Source organism: Mustela lutreola, chromosome 5 (genome assembly GCF_030435805.1).
Source record: "Mustela lutreola isolate mMusLut2 chromosome 5, mMusLut2.pri, whole genome shotgun sequence".
Taxonomy (NCBI): Eukaryota; Metazoa; Chordata; class Mammalia; order Carnivora; family Mustelidae; genus Mustela; species Mustela lutreola.
Genome location: NC_081294.1, coordinates 67,449,608 through 67,465,131, shown reverse-complemented (window position 1 = coordinate 67,465,131; position 15,524 = coordinate 67,449,608). Strand labels below are relative to the sequence as shown.

The following is a 15,524-nucleotide window of genomic DNA, read 5'->3' as shown; positions in this document are numbered from 1 at the left end:
TCACCATACTTTATATATTTCCTAGATTAGATATAGAATAAATAAATAGTGAAATTTATAAAATTCTATAGATTCCTATTAAAGAGAAAATACTGTATAGATCTAGAGGAATGCTGACTGGATTTACTAAGGTAGTACTTCCTGTGTATTGTACAGCATGTATCCCTTCCCAATATACTTGCTCATTTGTTGTCTTTATTGCTTTTATTTTCCCTCCAGCAAAAGTGTAAGATTCATTAGGTCATAAATCTCTTTTATTCATTAATGTCTCTGAGGCATCTGGAAGAGTGCATAACATATGGTAGATACTCAGTAACTATCTTTGAATTAATAAATGGGATTAAGATTAATATACTTCCAAAAACCACCATTTTGTAAAAATAGTGCAGTTGAGAAAAGCTATTACCTTCAGCCAGAACATTCCAGATTACTGACTCTCCTCATCTTCTACATCTGCACTTAGGATTTTTATTCTTTACCTCTATATTTTGTCAGAGAGGCCTAGTTTTTCAGGACACACTTATTAAATGTAGAATCTGATCTCAAATTTCTCAAATACCCTTCAGGATTTAGTAATGTCTAAAGGCTTATTTATTTGATTGTGTTTATGCAGTGAAGATAAGTTTTCAGTTCTATTAGCCTAAAAATATAATGGATAAATACAGCAACAGGAGCAAAATGAAACTTGCCACATGGTTAAAATATCTGGAAAAGCAAGTTTAAAAAGTTCTGCTTTATTTCAAAATCATGGCAAAGTCAGAAGCCTCTCAATTAAATACTAATCCTCAGTTCAGCTATTTTAAGACTGCATCTTAATGTGATTTCATTTTCCTTTTAAATTTGTAGACTGTTGCCCAAATGCTCTGCCAAGTTGATTTGGAAGATACATGGCATGAAAAAAATAACATAAACCATGATACATATGTGTCATACTTTATAAAATATAGTGATCTTTTTTGTCATATAATTGAAAATTTTGTTGAGTTAAAAATAAATTTCAGATACATAGAAGATGACAGCAAATAGCTTAATATTGGTTCTAAAATGTGGTTCCTATTAGCCAAGAGAGGACATTTCTGAAGTTCTAAACATAATGTTATTCTGTAGTTGCTGCAGTTAGTGAATTACCTTATTTCTGGCTTCAGAGGACATGAAATATGATCTTGTAATAAACAGAATAACTTCATATATAGATTTTCATAAAGTTTATATAGACTCCTATTAAAGAGCCACTAGATTATTACTAAGTAGATTTACTAGGGTAATACTTCTTGGTTATTTGATAGCACATATCACTTTCTGATACACTTGATTCTATATTGTCTTTATTGCTTTTACTTAACTCCAGCTAGACTGTGGGATCCATTAGATCATAAATCTATTTTTATGATGATACTTAAGTTGATACTTAAATGAAATTTAAGATAATACTTAAAACAAATTAAGCTGTGAAAAGAGACCAGTACATATTCTGTATGTAACTGTTGCCATGATGTCTTTCTGGACGGAAGTGAACATTGTCAGAGAGGTGCACATTCCTGTGATGCTTGGCTGCTTGGTCTTAACGATTCATGGCTCCTTGTGTGCTGCGAGCCATTTCTGTTCTACCTCTTTTGCCCAAGACTAACTCACATTTAGTTCTGTCCTCTTCGTTTTATTAATATCTGAAGTTCACTAATACAGGCCATAAAATTTAATCTGTCATAACACAAGTGAATTAAAGGTTTAAAAAGCAGTGTTAACTCCTTTGTGAATAATATATACAAACTTTATGTCACAGACTGCCATATGCATTTCTTGTATTATTTTCTTGTAGTTTCTTATCCTCTTTTAATCTGTATAATCTTCATGAATCTCCTCTAATTGAAAGGATATTTTATTTAATATTAAGTCTTGACTTTGAGTCTTTCAGATTTTTCAAACACATAGGGTCATTTAAAATTTTTAAAAATATATTAAAATTTGCAGTTACTAATTTGTTATTTGAGTTTTAGGAATTAGTCTTTTTTTTTTTTTTTTTTTTTTTTTTTTAAAGATTTTATTTATTTATTTGACAGAGATCACAAGTAGGCAGAGAGGCAGGCAGAGAGAGAGGAGGAAGCAGGCTCCCCGCTGAGCAGAGAGCCCAATGTGGGGCTCGATCCCAGGACCCTGGGATCATGACCTGAGCCGAAAGCAGAGGCTTTAACCCGCTGAGCCACCCAGGCGCCCCAGGAATTAGTCTTTTAAACTATCCCAACCATTTCTCAAACTGAAAAGATGGCAGATGAAATTTGCTCATTACATTGCATCTTTCTCTTTATCTTAGACAATAGTAGTGGACTGATGCTGAGCCTCTGTTCTAGTTCATGCAACTTGAAAAGCACAAAAATCAGACTTACACGGCAGAGTCAGAACCTAGCTAGGACACAGGACCAGGACAGAAGTAAAGAAAGTAAAGATGTAAAGAAACAGGAAGTACAGACCCTAAATCAGTCCCTGCCAAACCAATGCTGCTGTGTGTTCTTTTCAAATGATTACAGTATTCAGCAATATCTAATTCATTTACTCAGGTTGTGCATGAATAATGTAGAGAAATTTGAACCTTCCCTGAACCCACGCAGGCATGGGTTGTTCCTCAATCGTAGGTTAGAAGGAAGATGCCCTCAGTAGAAAGTTAGTCCTAGACCTTCTGTATAGCCCAAAATGGAAAGGAGATTTGGTTCATTTGATTAGTGTAAATTATTAAAGACACATTTATCTGCACTGTCTACATTGATCTAGTTAACCGGATCATTATAAAGTTTAAATTCCATTCATACTGTGAGAAAACAAGCCATTCCTATACAATCCAGAAAATTCACTTAAAACTTAATTAATTATAGAAACTCTCTCTTTTTTTTAATAATGTTTGGGTGGTATATGTGTATATTGTGTATTATATCTTAATGAAGACGATATTACTTGAAAGACACATTATACACAGTGAAACTTCAATGAGGTAAGCACAGGGCTATTCCTATATACTGCTGCACTTAACTTTACAAACAGACATCTTAATAAAAGAAGATGTGATTTGAGCAATAGTCCATACACAATGTAGTTTCGGTGAGATAAGTAGTATAGCTCTTCCCATATGCTTCTGCACATGTTTACAAATACTTATTATATCTTAATGACAGATGATGTTATTTGAAAGACAAAATATAGGCGTGCCTGAGGGGCTCAGTCAGTTAAGCAGCTGCCTTCAGCTTAGGTCATGATCCCAGGGTGCTGGGATCAAGCCCCATTTCAGGCTCTCTGCTCAGTGGGGAGTCTGCTTCTCCCTCTGCTGCTCCCCCTGCTTGTGCACTCACATTCTCTCTCTCTCTTTCTCTGACAAATAAAATCTTTAAAAATAGAAAAAGAAATTATTCATAGTGTAGTTTCATTTAGTTAAGAACAAGCCCTTTCCCATACATTTCTTTTTTTTTAAGCTTTTATTTGAATTCACATTATCATCCAGTGTAATATTAGTTTAAAGTATGATTCAATACTTCCACATGGTACCTAGTACTCATCACAACTCTTTTTATTTTTTATCACAACTCTTATATAAAGATAGAATATTCTTCTAACTAAAGAAAACAACAATAAAGAATAGAAAACAAGATCTTCTAAAATAAAATTCTGCTCCCCCCAGTTGAAAGCAGTGATGAACACTTGGAACTGTTGGGAAGTCGTTGGGACAGGGAGAGTCTTCTGAGTATTCACTCCAAGTATCAGGATTCTGAAAGGCTCCTCCTCCGAGGCTGTGGATGTCCTTTTGGAAAGGCAGAGAATGGCCCTGAGTGAGAGAGGTCTACTGCAGATCCTCAGCGGAAGTTGAAACCACGGGCGAGCATCTTCGAGAGTGTGTATCTGAAAGAGCAGAGTAGAGGGACCCACCCCTACCTGAAAAAGTGGTAGAGAGTTTGGTGAGCAGGTACCAGCAAATACTTGGGATAGAAATTTCTTTCAAACCAACTTGTTTCTTCCTGGGCTCTCCCCACTTTTGCTTCAGCAGGAGATGGCCCCATTTAAAGATGAGTAATAAAGGAAAAAGGTCTACATGTCACAACTGGAACAAAGAGAAAAATATTTGGAAGAGGCAAGTGAACATGCTTCAAGGAAGAATTACCCAAATGAACACAAGATTTATACACTTCTTCCTTAGCTTCAGGAAAAGAAGAGCAGTATGGTCTTGCTTTAAAAATGTGCTCAATGTATGGGGCGCCTGGGTGGCTCAGTGGGTTAAAGCCTCTGCCTTCGGCTCAGGTCATGATCCCAGAGTCCTGGGATCAAGCCCCACATCGGGCTCTCTGCTTAGCAGGGAGCCTGCTTCCTCCTCTCTCTCTGCCTGCCTCTCTGCCTACTTGTGATCAGTGTCTGTTGAATAAATAAATAAAATCTTTAAAAAATGTGCTCAATGTAGAGTTAAAAGAATTTAGTTAAAACAATCAGAGATAAAAAGTGGGGTGGTAGTACTCAGAAACTGCAGAAGGATTTGAGACGTTACCTAAAGCAAATGATACATATACATATACATACATACATAAAACTGAAAAAATATCAATGACAAAAGATCACAAATCATAATGTCAGAGAACAGTAATTAGGCAATGATTATAAAAAAAAATCTGATACACAGTGAAATCAGACTAAACAAAGCTGTGGAAAGGAACTGAAGAAGAGTCTTAGAGGAAAAAAATGGAAGGATTTTCTAAAATGGATAAAAGCATGAGCCTGCAGATTGAGAGGCACAAGACTTCAATAAGAATAGGGGATAAATGGAATCCCATGGGCAAAATAAAACAGAATATACAAGGACTTCTTTTTTTAAAGGAAGTGCCACTGAGTCTGAGACTTCTCTAGAACAACTCATATAGACTGGAAAAGAGTGTGGCAGTGTTTGCAGACTCTGGAGGTCATGACCTCTGCTTGATTTGACATATTTTTAAATGAAATTATTTTGGTTGCTCTGTAGAATGTCAGTTATAGGGGGATCCAGAGTAGAAGCAAGGACTCCACTTAGAAGGTTTCTTTAGTAGTCAGGTGACATATGATGGACGGTGAGACCAGAATAAGGGCAGAGGGAAGATATGAGGCATATTCAGGGAAGGAGCGCTTGTTACTGATTGAACGAAGTCAGACAAGTAAAAGGGAGATGGTGAATTTATCTCCTGTGAGGTGAGGAAAACTGAGACAGAGAAGCATGCTCTGTTCTTTTTATTCTAAGCACAGAGTTCTACAGGTAGTAACTTACTAATACTTGCTTGTTGAATTGAGCACTTAGCTTTTGAATTTTGTGAATGCATGAATAGGTATTCTGGCTGAATGAAACCATGTTGAATAGTTGTCAAAATACCCCATACTTCTCAGATTACAGGTGGAGACAGACCAGTTCTTCAGTTGCTATTCGTAATGGCTGACATTAGTTTTCATAGAAATGCAAATAATTTGTGAATATCTGTGGCGTATAGGAATGAGAACTTACATATTAAAAATGGATCTAATTTGGTTCAGCAAAGTTTAAAAAAATGTGCTATTAAATGTATAGTAATAGGAATCAGTCCTTAGTTCCCTTAGATATAAATTAAATGAACTGTCTTTGTATGCCTATCGCACTGCATGTATTTTTCCAAATTTTGATGTGAACGAAAAATAATATGCTAACTTACATAATCAGCTTAATCTTTTAGGGCAAGTTTATTCAAAGAAGTTGGAGAATAGTGAACTACATAAACTACAAGTACCATTACCTTGTTACATTACTTATAACCTTAATAGACACAAACTGAAGGGATTGTGTAATGTTTAAGTTTCAAACAATTTATCTGAATTCTAAACCTGAAACTAATTACATTGTTTGTTAACTAATTGGAATTTAAACAAATATTTGAGGGAAAAAATAAAGATTTAGCCTTATTCTTAAAATCCTTATATGTGATTTGAAGTTTTTCAGCATTTAGAGAAATAGTTTGTGCTTGAAATGAAGGAATGAACAGAAACACATCCTTATGACCAGGACAGTGGAAAAAACTCTTCAGACATTAGTAATTGCTTATGCTAGTAGCACTTTGAAAATGAAAAAAATCTTGCATAGTTTGAAGGTCTGAGGCTTGCTTTTTTTGTTTGTATAGAGAGCACTTGTGTATGTTTTTAGGTTCAAGTTGATTATTTCTACAAGATTTCTATAAAATTTTTCTTTTTTCTTTAAATAATTAACTCGATCTACCTAAAAGAAATTAATTCTGTATGGCTGTGTAGTCTAGGATACTTCAAAAATAAAGGTTTTATTTTTCCTTCTAGGAAAATACTTTTTAGGCAATTACAAAATAAGCTCCATAAAGTCGGTTTGCTTTTTCCTTTGAAAAATTACTGAATCTACTAACTATGTAGTCAAAGATTTTATGAATAGTATTAAGGGATTTATAAGATTGGCCTCATTTTTCAGCTTATATCATGATATTCTTTCTCTGATTTATCTGCCAGGAAAAGAGGTTTCTAGGGATGTTTTATACCACACTGTAATGAGGGTGGAAATGTAGTACATTTTAAAATATAATGCAGTTTGAAATGCTCTGAAATAAACAGTTCAGTATATAAATTTCTTGTAACATATTTCGTTCTAGCTGGTTCTTGTTTAGATCAGATACCCTTTAATAAGACAATGAAATCTACTTTAATTTCTGTATAAAATATTTTGGGCTATTGCAATTTCTTATAGATAGGTAAAGTGAGGCAGAAATACTGAAGATGCCAAGCTTTTTTGCAGGCTTAAATTCTCTAATTTACGTACTCTAAGATGCAGCAAACTTGTGGACTTATCAAAAAATAATGGGGTAAATCAATATATACTGACTTAGAGATATATCCACAAAATAATTTTAATGAAAAAAAGGCAAGATGCAGAACAGCACGGACTGTGATCTTATTCTTGTTACATAAACAGGCTGATGTTGTGAATGTGTTTGTGAGTATAAGTGGCAAAGAACAGACTGCTAAGTTACATCAGTGGTAACTTTAACTTTCTCTTTTTCTGTATCTTGAAGGTTATTACAATGAGCTTATAGTATTTTGTAATTAAAGATAGTAAGCATGTTATCCTGTCAATTTTAATAGATAACAAATTTACATAAGATTATGTTTTCATGTACCATGTTTCTCATACCACTATACTGAATTACAGAGTATTACCTTTTACAGAGGGAAATTAAGGAGAATATAAATGGGTATAAAATGATGGGTTCAAAAACTCTAAATCGAAAGTATTCTAGTTGGTTAGCTATATTTTGTTTGTTTTTAAAGATTTTACTTATTTATGTGAGAGAGAGAGAGAGAGAGTGAGACAGAGAGCGCATAAGCAGGGGAAGGAGCAGAGGAAGAGGACGAAGCAGACTTCCCACTGAACAGCAGCACATTGTGGGGCTTGATCCCAGGACCTTGGGATCACCATCTGAGCCAAAGGCACACGCTTAACCGACTGAGCCACCCAAGTGTCCCAATATATGTTTTTTTTGTACAGGCTTTTTGTCAAGTTGGGAAAGTTCCTTATATTCCTGGTTTATTGAGATTTTTAAAATCATGGCCAAGTGTTGAATTTTGTCATTTCCCTTTTTCACGTTATAATATGGTCATGTGCTTTCTCTTTCTTGGTCAACATATTAATATAATGCATTATACTGATTGAATGTTGAAGCAGCCTTTAATTCCTGGGATTAACTTCACTTGGTCATGATGTATTAATTTTTTTATGTATTGCTGAAGTTGCCTTGCAAAAAATTTTTGTGTGTCTATTCCAAAAATATATTATTGTGTTTTTTGGTTTTTGTTTTTTTTCTTGAAATATATTTGTCTAGCTTTAGGGTCAGGGTAATGCTAACCAAATAAAATTGGCAGACTAGTGTCCCCTGTTGTCTTTTTCCACAAGAATTTTTGTTCATGGATGCCTGGGTGGCTGAGGCAGTTAAGTTTCTGCCTTAGGTTCAGGTCATGATCTCAGGCTAGTGGGATCAAGCCCCATGTCAGGCTTTCTGCTCAGTGGGGGACTGGCTTCTCCCTCTCAGTCTCCCCGTGCCTGCCACTCCTCCTACTTGGGCACTCTCTCTCTGTGTCAAGTAAATAAATGAAATCTTTTTTTTTTTTTTTTATAATTTTATTTATCTTACTACTTACTTCTTTTAAGTATTTGAAAGGATTTAGCAGTAAAGCCACCTAGACCTAAAGTTTTCTTCGTGCAAAGATATTCAAGTATGAATTAAATTAACTTTAACAGATGTAGGTCTGTTCAGATGATCTGTTCTTGAGTTATCTAAATCATTGAATTTAGTGCCATAAAGTTGTTCATATTATTTCCTTTGATCCTTCTAATCTCTGTGGAATTTGTATTGCTGTGTCCACTTTTATTCCTTACTATTCATCATTCATTTCTTCTCTCCTTTTTCTTTATCAGTCTTAACAGATCTAGTTTTACTTGTATTTCCAGAGAGCCAGGTTTTGTAGTGATTGATGATCTCTGTTTGACAGTTGTTCTATTTTATTATTATTGTTGTTATTATTTTCTTGTTTCTGTCTACTTTAGGTTTAATATGCTCTTCTTAAAATTTCTTTATTTAACAACTTAGGTAACCAATTTTAGATGTTCTTTTTGTAAAATAAGCATTTTAATGTTACATATTTATCTCTAAGCACCACTCTAGCTGGGTCCTACCAATCTTGATATGTTCTGTTCTCATTTTTCATGTGATTTTTTTCTTTGAACCATGGATTATTTCAGAGTATATTATTTAAATTCCAAATATTGGAGGATATTCCAGGTGTTTATTATTCACTTCTAGTTTAGCTCTGTTGTGTTTAGAGAACACACTATGTATGATTTGTAATTTTTTTATGTTTAATAAGCCTTTTTTATGGCCTCAGAATATAGTCTGTCATGGTAAAATACCCCATTTGCTCTTGAAAATGGCGTGTATCCTGCTAAAGTTGCGTGGGTCTATACATGTCAACTAGGATAAGATGGTTGAAAGTATAATTTAAGTCTTATGTATCCTTGCTGATTTTCAGTCTAATTGATCTGCCAGTTACTAAGGAATATGGAAATGTCCAACTATAATTGTAGATTTGTCTCTTTCTTTTCTTAGTTCTGTCACTTTTTGTTCTGGGTGCTTAATATTTTAAAAATCAGCATATACACATTGTACATTATTGTGTCCTCTTAATGAATCAACCCCTTTGTCATTATGAAATATCCATCTATATCCCTGGTAATGGTTCTTGTTCTGATGACTACCTTGTATAATATTAACTTAGCCACTTCAGCTTTCTGTTGATTTAAGTACATGATACATCTTTTTTTATTATTAATTATTTTTATTAAAATATAGTATTTGCCCCAGGGGTTCAGGTTTGTGAATGAATCATCAGGCTTACACACTTCAGAGCACTCACCATATCACATACGCTCCCCAATGTCCATAACCCAACCACCCTCTCCACACACCCCCTTCCCCAGCAACCCTCAGTTTATTTTGTAAGATTAAGAGTCTCTTATGGTTTATCTCCCTTCCAATCCCATCTTAAGTATATGATACATCTTTTCATCTTTTTCTTTTTGAGCTATCTCTGTCAAAGTGAGTATCTTTTAAGCTATATACAATTACATCTTTAAAAAAAAATCAGTTGTGGGGGCAGCTGGTTGGCTCAGTTGGTTAAACGACTGCCTTTGGCTCCAGTCATGATTCCAGGGTCCTGGGATCAAGCCCCACATCAAGCTCCCTGCTCAGCAGGGGTCCTGCTTCTTCCTCTCCTGCTGCTGCTTCCCCTGCCTGTGCTTTCCTGCTCTCTCTCTGTCGAACAAAAAACAAAATCTTTAAAAATAAATAAATAAGAAATCATGGCAATCTCAGGCTCTTTAATGGAATTATTAATACTGTTTATAGTTCCTATGATTATCAGTATTATTGATTTTTAAATCTGTATCTTAGCATTTTTTGTCTTTTTGTCCCATCTATTCTTTATTCCTCTTTGCCTCCCTCTATTAGAGGGAGTATATTTTAGTATTTCATTTTATCTCCCATAATTGGATCACTGGCTCCACCTCTTTAACATTATAAAATCTTAGCATTATGTTAAATGACAAAATTTAGTGATCATATTTACATATATAACTTAATATAGTCTGTATTCAAATAATATTATGCCACTCACTTACAATGTTATAATGTAATAATTTTACAATAGTATTCTTCTGTCCCCCTTTAACCCTTTAGCTATTGTGGTTATCCTATTTACTTCTTTGCATTTTATAATCTTCAAAATATATTACTATTATTTTGCTATTGCTCTTTTCAACAGCCAGTTATCTTCAAGTTTATTTGAAAATAGGTCTTTTAAGTTTATCAGCATGTTTACTGTTTTCAGTGCTTTTTGGTTTTTGTATAGACCATAATTTGCATCTCATAATTTCATCTTACTAAAAGAAGAACAACTTTTTTTTTTTTTTTTTTTTTTTTTTTTTTTGTTTTTGTTTTAAGTAGGCTGGAGCCCAGCATAGGGCTTGAAGTCACGAACCTGAGATCAACACCTGAGCTGAGATCACTAGTTGGCTTATCCCATTATGCCACCCAAGTGCCCCTCCTGCTAAAGAACTTCTTTTAACATTTCTTGTAGACCCTTAATTTTTATTTGTCTGAAAATCTTTATTACTGTTGCTTGGATTTCATTTGTCAATATTAAGATTTTTGGTTCCTAAATGGATAAAACTAATAGCTTAAGGATATGGAAGATAATTACCATGTTTAAGGTTTTTAATTTAGAAAAAGGGTATGACACTACTAATTCAAAGCATACATGTACCCCAGTGTTTATAGCAGCATTATCAACAATAGCTAAATTGTGGAAAGAACCTAGATGTCCACTGATTGATGAATGGATAAAGAAGAAGTGGGGTGTGTGTGTGTGTGTGTGTGTGTGTGTGTGATGGAATATTACTCAGCCATCAAAAAGAATAAAATATTGCCATTTGCAATGATGTAGATGGAGCTAGAGAATATTATGCTAAGAAGTTGAATTCTATATCACTCATATGTGGAACTTAAGAACTAAAACAAATGAATAAAGGAAAAGAAAAAACAGATGAAGAAACAGACTCTTACCTCTAGAGAACAAATTGATGGTTACTGGAGGGGGGAGTTGGGTTGGGAGATGGGTGAAATGGGGGAGGGGGATTAAGGAGTCTACTTGTGATGAGCACCAGGTGATGTGCATAAGTGTTGAATTACTGAATTCTATATCTGAAACTAAACTGTCTGAACTAAATGGAATTTAAATAAAAACTTGGAAGAAAAAAAATACAACAAATTCAAGATAATACTGCTTAAGGGATACGGACAACTTTCAGATGGAGAAATTTAAAAGCTAACACACGTGGTGGTTAGTAATTAAAGAAGTGAAAACTAGAATTAATATCCCTTTACAATTATTAGACCAAAGAAAATTAGGATCTTGCATATTTATGTCATGTGTTAGCAGTGGAAAAAAAGCCACAAGAATCCTCATGGATAATACAGGTTTGTGAACTACTTGTAGGTATATAGATTGCTAGTGGGATGAAGGCATTTTGACTCTTGGGCATTGTTTATTCCTATTGAATGAATATATATATATACATATATATGTATATATATATATATACAATTATATATTATATATATTATATATATATATATATACACACACACACATTCATATACATATTCTGTGATTTAGTAATTCTGTTCTGGGTCTAGAGCAAAGGGATGCAAAGTCTGAGTTTTCATAGTCCATAGTTACTCAACTACATAAAGAGACATGGTAGAGGGGCTCCAGGGTGGCTCAGTGGGTTAAGCCTTTGCCTTTGGTTCAGGTCATGATCTCAGGGTCCTTGGATTGAGCCTCACATCGGGCCTTCTGCTTAGCAGGAAGCCTGTTTCCCCCTCTCTCTCTGCCTGCCTCTCTGCCTACTTGTGATCTCTCTCTTTTTGTCAAATAAATGAATAAAATCTTTAAAAAAAAAAGAGAGAGAGAGAGAGACATGGTAGAGACTTTTACTGTATCATACCCTGTGGTGTGGAGAAGTTGGTGGGGAGAAGATGGAGGTAGACTGAGTACCCATTACCAGGAGAGTGAACACATCCAGAAGTGTTCTGTAACAAATCAAAGCAAGAGATTGGTTGTTCACATAACAATAGGGATGGATTTTTTTAATAAAAAATAAAGTTCCAAGAGAAAATAACAAAAATGAAATGAGATCTGTAATACATGATTTATATGAATTAAAATATATGTATACAAAGTGGTCCCCAATTCCCCTTACACCATGCTCTTTAGAACAACTGATCTTTTTCTATATATTATGTTAAAGAAATCGGTGTAGCTATTCTGGAAGTTAGTGATATCTTTGTTGACAGTGCTTTCTTCTTGCAGACGTTGATGAATGCCAGGCGATTCCTGGGATATGCCAGGGAGGAAACTGTATCAATACGGTGGGCTCTTTTGAATGCAAATGCCCAGCAGGTCACAAGCAGAGTGAAACCACTCAGAAGTGTGAAGGTGAGTGTCTATACTTGGAGGGTCATGACTCTGAATCCTAGAAAGTCATAACTTCATTTAGAATTTGAAGAATTTAATCATAATTTAATGTGAGAATGAAGAGATATATGTTAGAGTGGTTTTATATCAGTTTGTGGGTTTTTTGGGTTTTGGGGTTATATCAGTTTATGAGTTATAAATTATATCAGTTTATGGGTTATATATGGGCTATATCAGTTTAATGGGTTTGAGGGGTTTGAGCTGGAAAGAGACAATGAACATTTTACAAAGGGTTTGTTATCTCACTTTCTTTGTTGTAGTGGGAATGGAAGTAATCCAGCCCTTTATATTTTTCCTTAATAATGTGATTCTCTAGTTCACTTACAAAGTTATACCAAAGATTAAAATTCTGAGTGAAGTACAGTGTCCAGTGTAAAATGATGCACTGGAAGTTGGCACTCTGTTGTATATTATTAAATAAGTGTTTTGAATTTTGTATTGAATATTGTTTCTTGGCTGCCTGCCAAATTAAAAAACCAGTATAACTGACTCAGGGAGAATTGGGAAATTACCACAGCAGATATTCTGCAAAAGAATAGCTTACTCAAACAAAAATATGAAAAACTTAATAACCTTCTGGAATGTGATTATGATACTGAATGTGAATTAAATATAATTTTGAAGTGTGCACTCCATAAACATTCTTCATACAGAATAAAATCACTTGTTATAATTATGTGTGACCCAAAGCTTTATCATTGTCACAAAGTTCAAGAAGCTACTAAAGGTGTCTGGCTTTCCTGACATGGATACTTAGAGTAGTGTTGATACTATTAACAGTATTGAAATATCTAAATATGATTATCTTTAGAATGATTACTTAAATCAGTTTATTCCAATTAAGATAATTTTCTTAAGACAAATACTATACCTGTTTTCATTATTTTGTGATGCAAGCATTCATATCTACTCAAAGTTTAGAAAAAAATTATTTCAGAAGTTTGTTTTTGGCACTCTGGCTTACCTGAGGTGGAAAAATGTGAATCTGAACTTACATGGGAAATTCAGTAAATCTGAACTTCATTTCATATGCCTGTTATGATTTTATCTGGGAACATTTTCTGAGTTAAGTAAACTAAAAGTAGCAGATATATTTTATAATTGCTTCCTGTGAAGAAATCATCACAAGTTTATTTAGACCCATTTACCCTCAGTAACTAAAATTGTCTTTTAGTGTACATAATTAAGTCTTCTCTTCTTTCCTTTCCAAAAGCCAGTACTTAGGGGTTATTTTTTGTTGCTTGGTTATAAAAAGTTTTATCCCTCTCTGTAGAAAAAAAACAGTGTGAAAAGGTAAAAATCTAAAGTTTAAATTATAGGAAGCAAACAGGAATATGAACTATTTTATTGGACAGGAGGTAGAGACATGTACATGGTATGGCTCCCACACCAGAAATTATAATTCCATGAACCTATAGAACATGTATCATTTTATATTTTCTATTTGGCTTACTGCCTTTCTAATCTACTCTAAAGTAATCTCTGTAATTATATGCAATTCATGTTTTTCGATGTGGAAATGTCTGGGCTATGCTGCTGTATCTCTGCTACTTATATTTTCCCCCCTGGTTTGTTTGGGGGTTGATTGTATATGGCTCAACCTTTAGTCATTATGCTTCACTTTTTACTTCTGAAATACTATCCAGACTAGATCCAAGGTTGGTAGACTTAGGAACAAAGACAGTGTTTGATTGTAGGTGAGAAGGCAGAGCCACTGACTGATGAAAGTGGTTGTGACATTTCCATTAATCATCAAACAATGTATTTCTTCTTAGTTGAAAATAGAATGAGCCTTTTCCACATCACATTTCATCAAAACAACATATAGAGCCAAGGCAGAGTTTGGAGAGAGACAGTGCAACTCTTTTTTCACGCTTGTCTGTGTTCTTGAGGAAAGGGGGCTGTTGATGTAATGTAGGCACCACCCAGAGCCTGAATCCAGTCCTCTCCTTCCTTGCTTCCTGTCCAAGCTGCCAAATCCACTTAGCCATTGCCCAGAAAGAATTATGTGATTTAATATTTGGGATTGGTGGAGAATAGCAGAATTGGATGAAGTAGTGATTAGAATGTGAAAGCTAAAGGTTTTATGAAGCCTTTACTTTGTGTCAGTCGTATTTATTTGGATATGTCTTTAAAGTAACTATTATCAATTTTCCTTAAGTAATAGTGTTCTTTTATATAAAAGATCAAGTGGTATTTCCTTACATAAAATTATTTAATGTAATTGGTTGCACAATGTGTGTGGAAAGACTATAAACTACTGCTACACTCAGTGACAGCTTTGAATTATAGTCAGTTTATGTATGGTTTATACAGTGTCAGTGTAAAAATGTTGACATAAATTTAAAGTTAGTATTTGCCCTAAATAAAAATGTAACCATAGCAATTACTTTTGATCAATTGTCAAAGGTAAGATATTTTAGTTTTCTTTGTAGTTTACAATGTGAACATAAAATATAGTAGTACTGGAAGATTTACATGAGAATGATGTCCTTTCTGTTCCTCTTATGACACATATTGGATTTCTGTTCATATAGCAATGAAATTTTCTAAAATATTTTTCAGTCTAAGTTTCTGGGTCTGTTCAGAAATAAGAAAGCTAACCAGTGTTTTGAATCTGAGTCATTTGGGGAAATGGTGGCAGCATTAGTGGCAAAGTGAGGTTATTTGTCTCACTTTAAAAAATTGCATTACTCTTTTTTTTGGCTATCTGTTGGTTGACTGTCTCATTCCCAACACTTGGGTAAGATCTTGAGGGCAAAAACTCTGTTGTGTTTATTGCCATATCCCCAAGCCTGGAACTGTTCCTGCTATATCTGTTGCAAGCTCCTAAAAATGTATGTTGAGTAATTAGGAGTATGGTGGATAATAATTTAATTTCCTTGACTTGGGTTGAA

General features: G+C 34.2%; 1 protein-coding gene across 1 annotated transcript in view; it reads left to right on the top strand.

The window, feature by feature from the left end:
• Positions 1–15,524, top strand: part of FBN2 (fibrillin 2) — a 260,908-nt gene that overhangs the window by 75,451 nt on the left and 169,933 nt on the right. Inside the window, exon 7 of the mRNA XM_059174478.1 lies at positions 12,463–12,588. Coding sequence (XP_059030461.1) covers positions 12,463–12,588 — 126 coding nt within the window. The remainder of the gene's footprint in view (positions 1–12,462; positions 12,589–15,524) is intronic.